General features: G+C 40.6%; 1 protein-coding gene across 2 annotated transcripts in view; it reads left to right on the top strand.

Moving 5' to 3' along the window:
- Positions 1–18,039, top strand: part of LOC145353948 (beta-1,4-galactosyltransferase 5-like) — a 92,609-nt gene that overhangs the window by 54,905 nt on the left and 19,665 nt on the right. For both annotated transcript variants that reach the window (XM_080204968.1, XM_080204969.1), the window contains exons 3-5: positions 5,892–6,005; positions 9,177–9,301; positions 15,946–16,062. In XM_080204968.1, coding sequence (XP_080061094.1) covers positions 5,892–6,005; positions 9,177–9,301; positions 15,946–16,062 — 356 coding nt within the window. The remainder of the gene's footprint in view (positions 1–5,891; positions 6,006–9,176; positions 9,302–15,945; positions 16,063–18,039) is intronic.

Genomic DNA, 18,039 nt, shown 5'->3' with positions numbered 1-18,039 from the left:
TATTCAGGCTGCCATCTGTGTACTCCTGAGGAACTACAGCTTTAATAGAAATTAAGTTGCAGCCTGGAAAATTTTTATATATCGTGCTTGCTTTGTTTTTTAAAGAATCAAATTTTCAGCTTTTATCTAATATTTCCATGGTCTCATGGAAAAAAGGTCATCTTGTGCTCAGTCTCTAACTAAATAGAGAAGAGGGAGGATGTGTTGGAATTATAGAGCCAGGTCTTGGTTGCAAAATGCAATACGTTTGCAGAATTATGGCTTCAGTGCAAGTTAACTGTGTATCAAGTCTGACGTTATATAGCATTGCGTTGTCAAATCGTAAGCTATTATTCAGGCGTGGGATTGCTGCAGTTTATTGGATAGTTTGGTATGGTATTAAGCGCAACGATTTGCTGTCACAAGGGAAAGCAGCCCCTAGCTCATGCATTCAGTTTCTGTTGTGTTTCACAATTCCTCTTTGAGTTTACTTCATTCGAGGTTTTGACTTTGCACATCTGCGAACCTTAAAGAGTTTGGTGAAGTTTACAGTGGCAGTCAGCGCTGCTACCAGGGATCCAGATTCGATTCTGGTCTTTTGACTGTCTATCTGTGTGGGGTTTGCACATTCTCCCTGTATCTGCATGGGTTTCCTTCAAATGCTCCAGTTTCCTCCCACAGTCTATAAGTAAATTAGGTCGATTGGCTATGCCAAATTTTCCCCTTTGTGTATTTACCATGATTAATCCACCGAATCTACATGGCTTTGGACACTAAATTGTGGGTCAATTGCTCTTTGGGAGGATGGGTGCAGACCTGAATGGCCTCTCTCTGCCCTGTAGGATTCTATTATTTCAGTCATAATTGGCAATCCAAACTTGGTCTTTCCATTGCTACTATGCCTGTTCAAATCCTCAAACCCTCAAAACAAAACCCATCTGTTTGGAGGGGTGGGGGGTGGGGTGGAATGGTAGTTTTCAAGGACTCCATAACAAGAGGTTAACCAGTATCAATCAAGAACATGTCCGGCTCCATTCGTGTTTTGATATTGTTTCTACCTAGATGTGGTGTCATTTATGAATATTCTAAAAATTGGTAATCCTCCCAATTCCACTGTCTATTGAATTGGGGATCTTTATTCTTCACTAGAACGGATCAGTTTTGCACTGGGACTTGTGAACTGATTGTGTATCCTAAGATCAGATAGCTTTGCAGCATTTAACAAAGGGACTTCATGTGGCCCAATACACTGGCATTCCAATACAAAGATCTTCGTTCCACCACTCAGGGAGCAAATGGATTGTTAGTACCTCTGTCTAGGTTGCCAATTGTTAAGTATTCATGCTTAAATCAGTGTCTTGTATTTAAGCTGAGATTTGCAAAGTTGGAACATCTGAAATATCAGATCTAGCATCTACGTAAAGAGCAGTAATTTTCAAATAGAGGTCTTGATCTTCAAAGTCTAATTCTCAGAATTATGGAATTGTTGTGCCACAGAAGGAGGCCATTTGGCCCATCGTGTCTGCACCATCTCTCCAAATGAGCATCATGAATTAATGCCATTCCCTGCCCTTTTCCCCAAACTGCTGCATGTTATTTGAAGTAAAACAATAATCTAATACCACCTTGAATGCAAAACTTTTTTTAAATGTCTAGTTTTGTGGCTTACAAGAACACTGATCCCCAGCACAGTTCAGATGTACGCCATCCCAACATACAGATGTCACTTTTCCCAGTCCTGGTGCCTCTCGAAGTGGAACTCTCTTCTCCCGCACCCTTCTTTGAGTTATGCATTTCAGATCTCCTCTAATCCAATTTTTTTTATCTCCCCCCCCCCCCCCCCATGCCAATTTGTGTGTTGCTAATAGTAATCCAGAGATTATGACTTTTGAGGTTTTGCTTCTTAATATGGTACCTAGGTCTTCATACTGGTTTATGCAGGAACTCTTTTTCCTGTCATTTGTACCCAAGTAGATCAAGACAGCTGGATCTTCCCCCTACCCACTACAAGTTCCTCTCCAGCCCTGATCAAATGTTTTGAACCCTGGTATCGGCCAGGCAGCATAACTGTCTGGACTTGAATTCTTTGCTGCAGAGAATGATGTCAACCCCTCTGACGATATTAGCCCTATTACCACTCCCTTTCTTTCTGCATTCCCCATTTTGAATGGCTTCTTATACCAAGGTGCTGTAGTCAGTTGGTGATTTTATCCTGCAGTCCCCACTTTCATCCAAACAACGTGAAAGACTTCAAACCTGTTCAAAAATTGTAAAGGTTGAGTCTCTTATGTACACCAGCCCTCAGTCCCTTTATCTGCTTCATTCTCCTGTCCCTGACCACTGACCAATTCAGAAGACCTTGTCCCAAGAGATATGACGATTTCCTGATACAAAGAATCCAGGTTACTTGATATGTTGCAGTGTCTGTAGTTCAGCCTCCAGTTCATAAACTCTGAGCCACAGCTGCTCATGTTTAAACATTCTGTGGCTGTATTTACCCTGGATCGAATTGGCACCCCGAGTTCCCACGTGCTGCAACTGTGACACATCACCTGTCATGCCAACCTTAATGTGTTCTAATTAACTATTTAATTATTTCATTCAATTGTATGTTTTACTTCTGCTGTTATGTATTTTATTAATCATATTACAAATTGAGACTATTTTGAATCTTTGGGTTAGAATAAATGGCAATCACTTGCCATAATTAGCTGCTTCTCCTGTAAGGCCACATCCTGAAGATTGCCAAAGTTGGAAAGCAAAAAGCATATGAACACCGCATGCCCGTCCTTCCCTTACACCTTTAATTACCCAATTCTCAGCACTCTTAACCTTAGCTGAAGTACATCATTCCACTTTCAAACAAATTCCTAAATATATTCACTCGGCCTCTGTCCCACTCAGGCAAAGTTTCCCTCACTGACTTCTGCATGGTTGCTGTCACATCTGAGGGGGAGAAAAAGCCGCCTTCGATGAAAATTTAGTTGTTTTTTCAGGGTAAAAATGGATTAATTTTACTGTTCAGAAACAAATTTGATCAATAATTTTTAAATCTTTGTCAATGAAGACTAAGGGAAATTCTTTATAACCTTGAGTGTTTCTCATGTATTTGCTGAGTTATTGTGGCTCATATCACTAGTTGCAATTATATTTGCTTTAGTTTGTTAACTGATGTGATAACCACCATCTTTTCCAAAGGGAATTTGTTGATGTAATACATTATGTTCATTAAACAAATTATCACAACGGAGCACTTGCTAATCCCTTGAGTAAACACCTGCAAAGATAGAGGCTTTTGGATCCTAAGGCAAAGGTGCAGGTGAGGAAAGTCAAGAGTCTCGTTATTAGTTAGTGTTGCAAAATTTTCTTATAGCAGAAATTGTATTCTAATTTTCTTCTATTAACTATATTTCTTGATTCGTTGGAATCAATATTTAAATCGAAGAGGTAAAACCTTGCAGCATTTGCATTTACCTTGACAGTTTCCTTGATGTGTGGGACATCTAATGTTGCACAATTGGTGAACATAACTAATGCGTTCTCAATTCTGACTAAAGATGCAACTTTGTTGCTCTAACCAATATTCGTAATCAGGCCCAGCAAGAGGAAGTTTGCAAGAGATATCTAGAAAGGAACTGTTTCTCTGTTAGCCTGTCAGATTGAAAGTCTCCGCGATGGAATGATGCATTGGTTGCACTAGTAGTTTTATGATCACCAGTTCAGCAAGTTGTCACAAAGCATGTGCAAACTCAAATGAAGGCTAAAATTAATGCACCAAACTCCTGATACTGGTCATGTTCTATTTCCTTTCCAAAATAACATTTTAGTGGGTTCTGTCTCTGCAGAAACTTCATGTTGGTTGAAATATACCAATGATTCCTGTACCATGCGAGTACAAAATGGAGCCTTAGTTGTAACAAGTAGGAGCATTGTTCCTCCTGTACTTTTTATAGTTACAATTTAACCATGCGGGTGACTCCACAGTAGAGAAATTGCAGATATACAAATTATCATTCCAGCTGAAATATATTGTAGCTTTACTCCTGCTCACTTAGGGATGGAGTAACTGCTGGATTGCAGCCTTCATACATACTTGGTTTAGCCAGGTCTTATTCCATTCAGAGTCAGGTTTCTTTTACATCAATGAGCCCAACACATCCATAAGTCAATAAAATAAGTCTCTCCTTTTGCTAACCTGAGTGACATTGCAGAATTGTTTCTAGAGAATTAGATTAAATTGAGAAACTTTTCACTTGAGACTTTTCTAATAATTTGTGACTTCTCCAAGCTAGAGCAAGTCCCTTTTTTTGTGGTTTATTGAATTCCTTCTGTACTGTTGGATATCACCAAGGGCCAATTTGATCAAGTTCTGATGATGGGTCCTCAGATTATTCTGCTGTTTGAATCGAATAGGTAACCAGCTAGGAGGAAAGTGTTTTTTTTAATGGAATCCCAATTTAAAGTGGCTAATCTCTTAAGGTTAAGTATTTAAGTAGACTAGTTCATCCCTGTCAGTCCTTTGCATTGTGGAAGTCATCTTTCCTGGACAAGTGAATTATCCAGCACAAGTCATCAACCTGCCAACTCTGAAAGAAGTTAGCATTGAAATTTGATTCTGGATCCATGTGAAACAATAATTCTTATCTTCTATGTGGTCTTTGCCCTATACTTTATCCTTTATCCCACTTTTATTGTACGCAAGTGCCACAGGTTGTAGTCACACTCCCTCCTGTGTTTTGCGTGTGTGTTTGCTGTGGGGTTATTAATAGAGAATTGGATCACACCTAAACTGAGGAGTTGGCAAAATGTGCCACCACTTCAAAAAATGAAGAAATCAAAAATACTTTGAGCTTATGGTGAGTGGAGAAATGAGGGCTGTTTAAGTTAAATCCTGTCCATAATACAATGACAGATGACATTTAGACTGACAGGTCTGTAAGTACCTGGTTTCTCTCTCCCATTATTCTTAAAGATGTTAAATTTTCCCATCCAAGGTGCAAATTCCAAATTGGAAGTTGTTTTGAGATTTATTACTAATGTATTCTTCACTTGCTAAAAGTTTGGAGTGGAATCTATCAGGTTGTTTGCGCAAGGTGTAGCTAAGAATTCTGCTCAGTTAGCTTGGTACTCATGGTCGTCTGTCTTGTCTTACATTTTTCTACCAGATCATAGCTAGAAAGTCATAGTACAAGAATATTGCAAGGGAAAAAATAACTCAACTAACTAGAAAAGTGTCACTCGTGCTTTGACAGAACATTCCAGCTTCGAATTTTGTGGTCAGTGACTGGTCTTTTGTGATTTTTCCCATTTCCCCACACCCCTTGTTACCCACTGAGGACTTGGAACATACAATCCCTACAGTGCAGAAGGAGGCCATTCAGCCCATGAAGGTCTTCAGCATGCCACGTGGTCCAGTTTCATTCGTAAGCTATGAATTGGGAGACAATATTGTCAGAATAGGATTACCCAAAATTACACCAACTTCACCATTAGTGCACCAATCCAAATTTAATTTGAAAAGGCAATTTCCTCTATGCCGTAGCAACTTCCTCCATTCCGCACGTATTTCCCTATTTTTTTTTTGCCCAATGAAGTTGAGAATCACACTGATTTGTAATTATTCCAGACGATTCAAAAATGTACTTCTGCTTTTTAGCAGGAATACAGGCATAAAGTAGGGGGACGTTATTTGTACTCTCTTTAAATCTTTGCACATATGTAACGGGTAGATAATAAACCCTTAGATATCCCTAATGTTTAATGGATTGCAAGTGAAGTTGGAGATTTGGAATGGCATGTAACATGTTTAACCTAATATTGTCAGGATTTCCTGCAAGTATCACTGTGTTGCAGTTTTACTTATAATATGCCTGAAGATCTGAAATTTACAGTGCTGTCAACCTTCTTCTCAGATTATCCAGATGATTTAAACCATAGTGAAACTTATCTTCAAACCACAACATTTCTTCCTGAAGATTTTACCTACCAAGCAAACCTCGTGTGTCCTGAAAGACTTCCTTCTATGAGTGAGTATGTGAACGAGTTAAATTAGTGTGAAACTAATGAGACATCAAATTATTGTTGGAATTAACCTATGTAAATTATGAATTCCAAATTATAGCTAAGTGTTTCTCTAGTACAGAAATACCACAATATTTGAGCATCGATTCCAAAACACTCAATAGAATATGTGGATGGAAATCTATAAATTGATCACTGTATTGAATGTAATGGCAAAATTAAACCCAAAGGGGTGGCGCTAGTCTAGTGGTAGTATCACTAGGCTCTTAATCCAGGAACTCAGCAGCTATTCTGGGGACCCGGGTTTGAACCTCGCCATTAGCGGGTTGTGGAATTTGAATTCAATGGAAAATATCTGAAACTAACAATCTACTGATGACCATGAAACCATTCAGTTGTCAGAAAAACCCTTTTGGCTCACTAATGCCCTTTAGGGAAGGAAATCTGCTATCCTTACCTGGTTTGGCCTATATGTGACTTTCACAGCAGTATGGTTGACCCAGTTCCTGCAACTCTGCCCTCTCTCTTCCAGGACCACAATAGGGTCCCTTTGTCCTCATTTTTCACCCCACCAGCTTCCACATTCACAAGGGTCATCATGTAATTTCTGCAAATTCGCTAGCATGCTGCCACCATGCCTCCCTCCATCAGCATTCTGTAGGGACCGCTCCTTCCGAGATATCCCTGGTCCATTCCTCCATCACCCCAATACCTCATCCCTTAGCACAGCACCTTTCCTTGCAGTTGCAGAAGGTGCAACGTCTGCCCATCCAAGGCCTCAACTATTCCTTTCAGGTGAAGCAACGCTTCACTTGCACTTCCTTCAATTTGGTTTACTGTACTCGCTGCTTCCAATGTGGTCCCCTCTACACTGGGGAGATTAAGTGCAGATTGGGTGACTGCTTTACACGACACAGAAGCTGTCAGACCTGCTGAGTTTTTCCAGCATTTTCTGTTTTTTTAGGTCATGGAATTAGATATTTGGTTTTTTGGTTGCAAAGCAGTAGAATATCAATTTTATACTATGATTTTTATACCAAATGTAAGCATGAGTATGTTGCAAGGAAGTTTGCAGTGTGAGTGTATACAAACCCAAATATTCTATTTAGCGTTAGTTTTGGTAACTTTGTATTTGCACAGATTAGACAATTAGTTTAAAGCAATAAGTTCAGGAAATTCATTTGTCTTGCATTATTATCAAATATATAGATGACACTGCCATTTATTGGCTGTCTTTATTTACCTAAGGTGGGAATCCTTCCTTCACCACTGCAAACCTTGTGCTAATGGTGATCCCATCTTGGGTAGTGTACAGGAGGATTTTGACTTGGCAACAAGCTTGCAACCGGTGGCCTATGTCCAAATCTGAATGGTGAGAGACTTGGAGAGGAACTTGGAGTTTGTGACCTTTCTGCTGTTGACCTTTTATTTATGGTAGAGGCCACAGGATTGACAGGTGTTGTTAACATGTAGCTGTAATGAATCCTTTTGATAATTACCTAACAGTAGGTGAGGATGGATATGGAATCCAGTGACAGGGGTGCCAATCAAGTGAACTACTCATACATAAATGGAGTCATGCTTCATGAGTTTCTTTATAACTACACTTGTGTAGTTGCAATATTGACCACTTGCCTAAATCAAGTCTTGTAAATGGTTTAATAAGTGCAGTGTGTACTACTCATTGCCCTACTCTTGTGTTAAAGTGATTGAACCTTCATGTTAATGGGCGAACCTAGCAGTGTTGAAGGCTGACGAGAGGTGGTTTCCCTTTTGTTGGATATGGTCATTTTGTGGCACCTGTGGTGTGAATGTTGCTTGTCACTTGTGCCTCAAAATTGGATGGTCCTGCTGTAGGCTAACTTGTGTTAGTTAATTATGGGAGGAGTTGTGAATGGTGTATGAATACCGTGGAATTGCTGTTGAACTGTATCACTTTTTTTCTAATGTAATAGAGGGAAAGGCAATGATGGTTGGACCAAGATCAGTTTCTAAGAACTTTTGTTACAGTGATTGAATTTATCATAGAGTCAATCATCCTTTAATTCCTGTGAAGTATGTCTGTCTACAGCCATGAACAGACTTTCATTGCGACCTCCCATTGGTTTCAACATTATGCAGGCTCCTTTGCACTCATGTTGCTTTCAGTGTTAAATGCAATTGCTTTTGTGTCCTTTTATTAATCAGTCCTTGCAACCATTGCTTATTTAAGAGTCTGACATCTAGAGCCAAGTGGTTCAGGAAGAACTGAAATTAAGGGTCAGTATGCATAATACTGAGTAGATATCATTTATCGGCATAATTGTTGATTCCTTTAATCCCCTTATTGATAATTGGGAAGAACCTGATGATGGTAATTGCTCAAGTTTGATTTGTCTTGCCTTTACAAATAGGATGTACCCTACGTAAATGTCATTTCTGGGCGATAGCAGTATCACAGCTGCAGTGGAATAGCTCAACGATGGAAGTACCAAATTCTCGTATGCAAGATTTTACTATACGAAAGATATTGTCAGGTTTGATAGTTGTTCAGTTTCTTGAAGTCATGTGGAGAGAAGCAAATGGGCATAATACTGGCATCTATGATTAGGATCTTGGGGGGAGAAAGGAATGTGCAGTTTAAAAGCCTGAAGAAAGAGCTTCCAAAATGTAACAACACCAGTGGATAGTAATGACATTTTATGATTTGGAGCTTTTGATTGAAGATGTTGTTTGGTCTCTTTCATTCGCATGCTATGTTCCACCAGAACTATGTATGTTTATGGAGCTTCTTCCTAACATTAGTTACCATCATTCTCGCTGGATATGGTAAGATCACACAGAGCTTTTCTTTAACCCGTTAGTTGTGGAACTCTTTGATAATTAGTATCTAGGTAGCTCAATGCTGTAGCTTACTTTCTGGTCCTTGCCTGGTAATGCACCTGGCACACTTTCTCTCCACTTCCCATTGACAAGTTGATAGTGGTGGAGAAGTGAGGAATATGCTGAGCCGTAAGCTTGTGCGTTTTGGTAGTGCACAATTCTCGTGCCTAGTGGATGCAGAGCTTTGGGCCTGTAGCTATATCCTTGGATGGGTAGTATGCCATTGATTCTAGAATTGCTAAATGCTGCAGTCAACATAGACTGGTGACAACATTTGGAGCAGCTTAACTTTCATTTCCAATGTTCCCAAACAGCGGGTCCAATCGATGTAAACATGACTGAAATTTCATTGGAAGAGATTCAGGAATCATTTGCTAAGGATCCTTATATCCAGATTGGTGGTCACTGGAAGCCAAGAGATTGTATACCTCGTTGGAAGGTAATAAATTGGTGCATGGTTATGAAGCAATGATCCTTTCCTTAACTTTTTAGCATGTTTGAAAGATGTGAACTTGCATAGACACTAAGCTGAACTTGTGACCCTTAAGAGTTTAATCATATTTTTAGATTAATATTATATACTTTTCTATTTTAGAAACTGCAAAAGTCAATGTATTGAGCAGAGACAATTTGTGCACACGTGAATTAAATGTCTGTAAGCTATGGGTGTATTTTAAAATTCAGATGATTATTGCAAAAGACATTGTTGATTTTGAGGTCTCTGGACTTTGTCAACTGTACTTTCTGTAACAGCTATCCATTCACTTTGAATTTAATATTTATTCCATAGAATTGTAATATTGTAGTGCAAAATGGTACCCTTAATTGGCTAGGAGTTGGTATGTTTTAATCCGGCAGTCACACATGAAATTTACTGCTGAACCTTGCGATACTAGTTTTTTTTTTGTACATTATCATCTGAATTCTCCTTCCTAATTCCAATCCAGTAATTACACATGGCAAGTGTCTGCCTATTTGCAGAGAATTAAATTTGGATTTTCATGTGGGACTTTCACTTTATGCGAGAGCTATCAACCAGAGATATGGGGTGGCATGGTGACAGTGGTTGGCACTGCTGCCACAACGCCAGGGACACGCGTTCAATTCTGGCCTCCGGTCACTGTCTGTGTGGAGCTTGTACATACTTCCCCTGTCTGCGTGGGTTTCTTCCGGGTGCTCCAGTTGCCTTCCACGTTCCAATGATGTGCAGGTTAGGTTGATTGGCTGTACTACATTGCCCTTCAGTATCAGGGAATTTGCAGAGTAAATACATGGGGTTACAGGGCTAGGCCCTGTGTAGGATTTTTATTGGCGCAAGCTGAATGGGCTGAATGTCCTCTTTCTGCACTTAGGGATTGTATGATTCCAGCACCTGTACGAGGCCTGTTGTGAGAGCAGTGACTCGGGCTGGGCAAGATCATATTGCAGTGGAAAGAACTTTTTTGAGAAATGAGGCATGAATCAATTGTGTTTCTTCAACTAATATTATAAAGATAAATGTAACCTTCTGTTGGTGCAATCTTGCTCACATCTGTCTTCATTAAACTTCTGCAAACAGAAGAAAATCCCTATTGTGTATGTAGTGACAGTACTGGCATTTTCTCCTTGGCTCATGCTAATTCCTGTGTTATCCTGTACATGCTCTCACAGCTTGTCCACTATCCCTAATTATTGTGCTTAACCCCTGGTGCACAAGAGCCAGCCATAAAAGATTACATTTCAAATAGAAGTCACTGGCATTTGAATTTTTCCCCAGATTAGCCATGCTCGATTCATTCACCATTTTGTTTTAAAAAAGTTGAGAAATGGCAGACGTGGTTTGCTACACTTATTCGTTTGGTATTGGAGATGTTCCTTATGATCAATTCATTACCCACAATACAAGCACAAACCATCTGTCCATTCACATGATGGATAAATTAATTGAGGGAACTAATCAAAATCACTTAAGCTATGCTTTTCTAGACAAATATGGAATTCTAACTGATTCATTTATCCATGAAATCTAACTTCAAAGATAAAAATGCTGGATTTACTTAGTTTTGCAGTTAATTTTGTAAATGTTGATTTTTTTTTTACTCCTGAAATTTAGCCTTCAATTTCTTTATGACCCCTTGTTTCTCAAACCATGGTTATTTTATCAAACTAAAATCTAGTCTGTTGTCATTTAAGCACCTTTTTTAATCTTAAACTGTGCCCTGTTCTGATGTACAAGAACGTTGTATAATAGTGTTGTTTAGTCCTTGCCTGCCAAGTGTCTGTGCCTTCATACATTCAGAAAGTGTCTAGCATTGTTTTGTACAGTAGACATTGTGCTCACTTGTGGAAAAGTTCCACTTGTGGGACTGACCTATTTCTGTGCCAAAAATAGCAGTCATGGCATCATTGCAGCACACAAGGAGGCCATTTTGTCAACTGAGTCCATGCCAGCTTTCTGTAGAGTGCTCCAGTCAATCACATTCCTCACACTCTATTCCTTAGCCCTAGAAGTTTATTTCCCATCTTGTTTCCTCTAAAAGTTGTTGACAGTCTATCTGCTCAGTGGTTAGCACTGTTGCCTCTCAGTGCCAGGGACCTGGGTTGAATTCAGGCCTTGGGTGACTGTCTTTCATCTTTATGCAGTTTGCACATTCTCCCCCTGTCTGCATAGGTTTCACAGTAACAAGTCTGACAACACCAGGTTTTAGTCCAACCGATTTATTTGATAGTAGACTCACAAGCTTTCAGGTTAATCCTTACACCTAGGTGTAAGGATTTGCATTCTAATCAGTAATCTCTAAACTGTCTGTGCTTTATATGCTCCGTATGAGGCCAGAACTCTCCATTCACCTGATGGAGGGACTAACCTGAAAGCTTGAGTCTATTATCAAATAAATAGGTTGGACTAAAACCTGGTGTTGTCAGACTTCTTACTGTGTTTACACCAGTCCAATGCTGGCATACCCACATCATGCATAGGTTTCCTCAGGGTGCTCTGGTTTCCTCCCACAGTTCAAAGGTGTGAAGGTTAGATAGATTGGCCATGCTAAATTGCCCCTTTTGTGTCCCAAGATGTGTAGGTTAGGTGGTGGGTTAACCATGGTATATGTGTGGGGTTATGGGGATAGAGGGGGAGAAGGGCCTGGATAAGATACTCTGTTAGAGAGTCAGTGCAGACTCGACATAATGTGGCTCTGTCACTTGACCATCACGATTACAAACGTCTATCACCCTCCCGTCTGAAAAATAACACAATCAGACCTGATTGAAAGGTTATGGTGATCCTTTTTGTTATCTCCATCCTTCTTTCCCTGGGGAGCCTGGGTAAACCATTTGGTAAGTTATCTATTTTAAGCATAGCGAGCCTTTCCAGTACATCCTACCTATTCATTTTCACCCCAACTATTAGCTCTACCATCTCCACTTGTACATTTTTTAGCATCCCCTTCCTTAGTAAATGCTGATAGCAAGAATCCAAGCCACGTCCTGTGCCTCCAGGTATATATTGGCCCCTTTGTCTCTAATAGGCCATGGCAGCCTTTTGATTACTGATTTACTCTTTTTTTTCACATGGGTTACTGGTAAGTTTTTTTTTAGGTTCCTGTTTTTATGTTGATTCCCATTTTACTCTCCTCTCTTTGCTGCCACATTTTCCTCATTGTTCCCCCTTTCAACTCTTTGTATTTCACCTGCTTCTTCCTTGACAATTCACCTGCTGAGAATAATACGTCCCTTTTTTTGTTTCTTCATATTCTCTAGCTCGCTTTCGCAACATCCTTTTGAGCCCAGGCTTTGGTTCTTCCTACTATTCCTCTTGGAATGTAATTTAGTTTGTGTCTGAAGCATCTAAGAACATAAGAAATAGGAACAGGAGTAGGTCATCTAGCCCTTCGAGCCTGCCCCGCCATTCAATAAGATCATGGCTGATCTGTCATGGCTCAGTTCCACATTCCCGCCCTCTCCCCATAACCCTTAATCCCCTCTCATCAAAAACCCATCAACCCGCATCTTGAAGTGGTGGAGGCTGCCTCGCTAAATATTTTTAAGAAGCGGGTTGATGGGTTCTTGATAAGAGAGGGGATTAAGGGTTATGGGGAGAGGGCGGGTAAGTGGAACTGAGCCACAACAGATCAGCCATGATCTTATTGAATGGCGGGGCAGGCTCGAAGGGCTAGATGGCCTACTCCTGCTCCTATTTCTTATGTTCTTATGTCTTAAAAATATTTAGCGAGGCAGCCTCCACCACTTCAACGGGCAGAGAATTCCAGAGATTCACCACCCTTTGAGTGAAGAAGTTCCTCCTCAACTCTGTTCTAAACTGCCCCCCCTTTATCTTGAGGCTGTGCCCCCTAGTCCTACTGTCCTTTCTGAGCGGGAAGAGTCTCTCCACCTCTATCCTATCCATCCTATTCATCATCTTATATGTCTCAATGGGATCTCCCCTCATTCTTCTAAACTCTAACGAGTACAAGCCTAGTTTATTCAGCCTCTCCTCATAGCTCAACCCCCTCAACTCTGGTATCAGCCTAGTAAACCTCCTCTGCACTCCCTCCAAGGCCAAAATATCCTTGCGTAAGTGCAGCGACCAAAACTGCACACAGTACTCCAGCTGCGGCCTCACCAATGCCCTATACAGCTGCAGCAAGACCTCCCTACTTTTATATTCAATCCCCCTCGCTATGAAGGCCAGCATCCCATTAGCCTTCCTGACCACGTGCTGCACCTGCAAGCTGGGTTTTTGCGACTCATGCACAAGGACCCCGAGGTCCCTCTGCATCGTCGCCTGCTGCAGTTTTTCTCCACGTAAGTAATAGTCCCTCCTACCATTATTCCTACCAAAGTGGACCACCTCGCACTTGCCAACATTAAATTCCATTTGTCAGTTCCTGGCCCATTCGCCCAGCCTATCTAGATCCTTCTGCAGACTCTCCACACCCTCCGCAATTTGCCGTTCCACCAATCTTGGTGTCATCAGCAAATTTCGACACCATACACTCGGTTCCCTCCTCCAGATCATCTCTCTAAGTGGTAAATAGCTGAGGCCCCAGCACCGACCCCTGGGGCACTCCACTAGTCACCAACCGCCAATCCGAATAGCACCCATTAACCCCCACTCTCTGCCTCCTATTTGACAACCAATCCTCTATCCACGTTAACACCCTACCCCCAACTCCATGCCCCCTTACCTTCTGCAATAACCTCTTGTGAGGTACCTTGTCAAACACCTTCTGAGAATCAAGAAAGACCACATCCACCGGCTCTCCTCTATCCACCGCCCTAGACACATCCTCATAGAACTCCAATAAATTTGTCAGACACGACTTCCCCTTAACAAAACCGTGCTGCTGCTCCATTAGTTTTCTTTGTCAGTCTTTGGAGCCATTTTACACCAGCTGGATTCCCCCTCGCCTCAATGATGAATCCCTAGTTAGCCCTCTTCCAATTCAGAAGTCAGCTTTAGATTGGCTTTGCTCCTCTTCATGTGATGTGATGGGCACTCTTGCCCAACTCTGCCAGAATGTAGAATGCCCTGAGTAGCATGGTCATTCCTCTTGTGTCTGAATTCAAAGTTTAAGAGATTTATTTATAGTGCCACATGGAGGCTTACATTAACACTGCAATGAAGTTACTCTGACAATTCCCTAGTCGCCACACTCGGACGCCTGCTTGGGTACATTAAGGGACAATTTAGCATGGCCAGTGCACCAAACCAGCACGTCATTTGGACTGTGGGAGGAAACTGGAGCACGTGGGGGGGAAACCCATGCAGAGATGAGAACGTGCAGACTCTACACAGTCACCCAAGCTGAGAATCAAACTTGGGTTCCTAACACTGCAAGGCAGCAGTACTAACCATTGTGCTGCCCACTGGCATTCTTTTCTGCTCTTCAAAAATCCCCTCTTTTAAACACAACAGTACCCTAATCAGTACTGCCATCCTGCCACACTTCTAATGAGCACTTCATATTATTAAGATGATTATTAAGCACCCTGTCCTCATCATTTTTTAGCCACATTTTAATTATTGCCCCTCCCATTGTGTTTACACACAGCTATTTGTGCTTGTAGCTCTTTAGCTATATTCACCATATTGTAAACCCATCTTTTTCCTTTTGTAGCCTTTCTTTGTCTGTTCCTATCTAACCTGATAACATGTCCAACTCTATATCCAACGTTCACTCCTTTTTTAATGCACCTTATTCCATTTTTCTATTCCAAATACTGCTGACCCCCCCGCCCAAACCCTTACCAGTTTAGTTTTATGCCCTTCCCAACCACAGTGGTGAACCTCTCCACATAAACTTTATTCCCTATCCAGTTGAGGTGCAACCTGTCCCTTTGGAAAAGGTACCTCCTGTCCCAGAACTGGTCTCAATGCCCAAACATTTGATGCCTTCCCTCTTGCACCATGTCTGAAACTGCACTTTGACCTTTCCTAACCTCCCCATACTCTTGCTAGTCTGTGGCATTGGGAGTAATCAGAAATTTAACAAGTAGGATCTGAAAAGGGATAACTTCCTTTAAAATCTGACTGTAGGATATCAATGTCTGCCACCTGTCACTGGTACCAATGTGTACCACAACTCATTCCCTTCTCCCAGTAGAATATTTTGCACACCTTCTGTGATGTCTTCACCCTATCACCAGAGAGGCAACATGCCATGTGGGACTCAACATAACAGTTACAGAAATGCCTGTCTTTCCCCTAACTATGGATTCTTCTATAACAACGTTTTACACTTTACTGTGTCCGTCCCATGCATATCTTTTCCATTGACGCCATGGTCTGGATTTTCAAGTGTTGTCACAGTCAGTAGTCTAAAATGCTGAGTACTAGTTTGAAAGTGGTCCATACTCCAAAAACTGCTGCACTTCCTGCCTCTTCCCTTTTGTCCCTAATGGTTACCCACCTCTTTGTCCGCCTATGGGGTCACCACCTCCTAGAATGCAGGATCCAGGGAGCACTCGGTCTCTCCGGTGCTTTGCAGCATTGGCAATAATTAATTTTCAGGGTGTTTGAAGCTTCTGAATGAGACTCCAGAATTGTCCTAATTCTGCCAACCTGTTATTGCAAGCAACTTTATTTGAGCTGTATCATTACAGGTTGCAATTTTGATCCCGTTCCGCAATCGTCATGAGCATCTCCCAATCCTGCTGAGACATCTGATTCCAATGCTGCAGAACCAACGCTTACAGTTTGCTTTTTATGTTATCGAACAGGTGAGTGGTGACTAAAAGAAATGTTTCATGGTTCATGGTTGCAATGCAAGATTTTCAGCATATCCCCCTTGGATGTGAACCCTGGCAAATTTATAAATTGCAGATTGTTAGTCACTATCCAGTACTGCAAAATATCTACCTTCTAGTTGAGCAGGTTGTGCACCTGTGCATTTCATCATATCAGGATTCTAGTCTATCATTACTATTGCAACTGACCACTGTAAATTACAGGCTCTTTGTTAATTGGAAGTACATTTAGAAGTTTATTTTAAATTTGAATGTGTGAAGATGTATCTTTGCTGTGACCTTTTATCAAATTGTCCACTAATCCTCACTATTGAGGCTCATTAGTGATTAAAGAGGTGTTTGGAAAAGTAAAGAAACTTCTTTTAAAACAGATGAAACCCACTAAAGCTTTTGTATCGTTCATTCATGGGATGTGAGTGACACAGGTTAGGCCAGCATTTATTGCCCATCCCTAGTTGCCCTTCAGAAACTGTCCAGATGTTGGCCTTCCAGGGTACCTTGCTGCTACTACACAGTCCATGAGGAAAATAAGCTTATTTTGTTTCCTTTTTTTTAATCTGCAAAGTTAAGAGAGTTTTCTCTATACCAGCTTGAGGTTTGTACCCCTTAAGCAAATCTCTTGCAAACAAGAGCATAAAGGGTGAAATTGGAGATGTATTATTTTGTCCATTCACAAAGACCTGTATGATCAGCAATGAATAGTTTTAACATGAACTATTTTACTGCTGAGAACATTGCTTTCAAGTATTGTTTGCAGCTTACTGCATTAGATATTTCCTAATATTTGAATCATCTTGTGGATGTGATTAACAGCTATCATTTTCATAGTGTGCATATTATAAACAATGATCTGAAATTGCTTATAATGGTACCAAGTCAAAATTTAAAGATGACAGGAAAATAGTGTGTTTGGTTGATCAGAACTGTAAATGACTTTAGGAAGTAATGAACAGCATAGTTGATGGGGCAGATGATGGGTATATTGCAGGGAATTGTGAGATGACAGATTTTGAGTAAAAGTTTTGATAAAACATCGCAAGAAGCAGAGAAATATCAGGATACAGTTAAACTACTATTTCAAAGGTGGGGGGCAATATCTGGATTCTAAATCCTATAAATCACAGCAGAAGATGCAAAATCCAAATGATTTAAACCAATGTAATAAAAGAAATTTGGATGCAGTTTGAATACTACAATAATTTTTTTAGCATTACTTTTGAAAAGATAAATGCATTTGCACCCGCAGAAGATATTATTATAATTGTAGAAGAGATGAGAAGCTTTAATTATATACAGATAATAGAGCAAGGATTATATTCGTTAGAAACAAGGCACTCAGAAGTGTTTGCAGTGCGTTGCAAATACCATTTCCATTAACTGATGAATTTGTAATCGGAACAATAAATATTAGGATCATCACCAAAAGTGTGAATCACAATCTCCAAATTGTTACAACACAGGAGGAGATCATTTTTGTCACCACTAGCTTTCTGAATGAGCGCTTCACCTATGGGTATTCTCCTGCCTTCTCCCTATAACCTTGCAGATTGTTTCTTGTCAAACCATCAGCTGATTCCCTCTTGAATGCCTCAATTGAATCTGCCTCCTCTACACTCAGATGGTGGATTCCATACCTTAATCACTTAGTGTGTGAGAACATTTTGCTTATGTCACTTTAACCAGTTAACATAAATCTCTTTTTGCCTGTCCAGTTCTCGATTGCCCAACAATTTCTCCCTATCTTGTGACTGGTGGGATAGGATTTTTTAAACCTAGAAATTTATTAAAACATTAAATGAGAACCAGTGGAAGAAGTATAATGCATGTAAAATTGTGAATGGAACCAAATCTTTGTACAGTTTCTCATACTAGAAAAATAGGCCCCTCCCTTTGGTGGAGGAATGTTATAACAAGGGGAGCATAAATTAAATTGAAGTGGCAAATTCCAGT

Source organism: Carcharhinus amblyrhynchos, chromosome 16 (assembly GCF_965287045.1).
Source record: "Carcharhinus amblyrhynchos chromosome 16, sCarAmb.v2.hapA, whole genome shotgun sequence".
Taxonomy (NCBI): domain Eukaryota; kingdom Metazoa; phylum Chordata; class Chondrichthyes; order Carcharhiniformes; family Carcharhinidae; genus Carcharhinus; species Carcharhinus amblyrhynchos.
The sequence above is the reverse complement of the archived record's forward strand: the minus strand, read 5'-3'. Positions and strand labels throughout refer to the sequence as shown.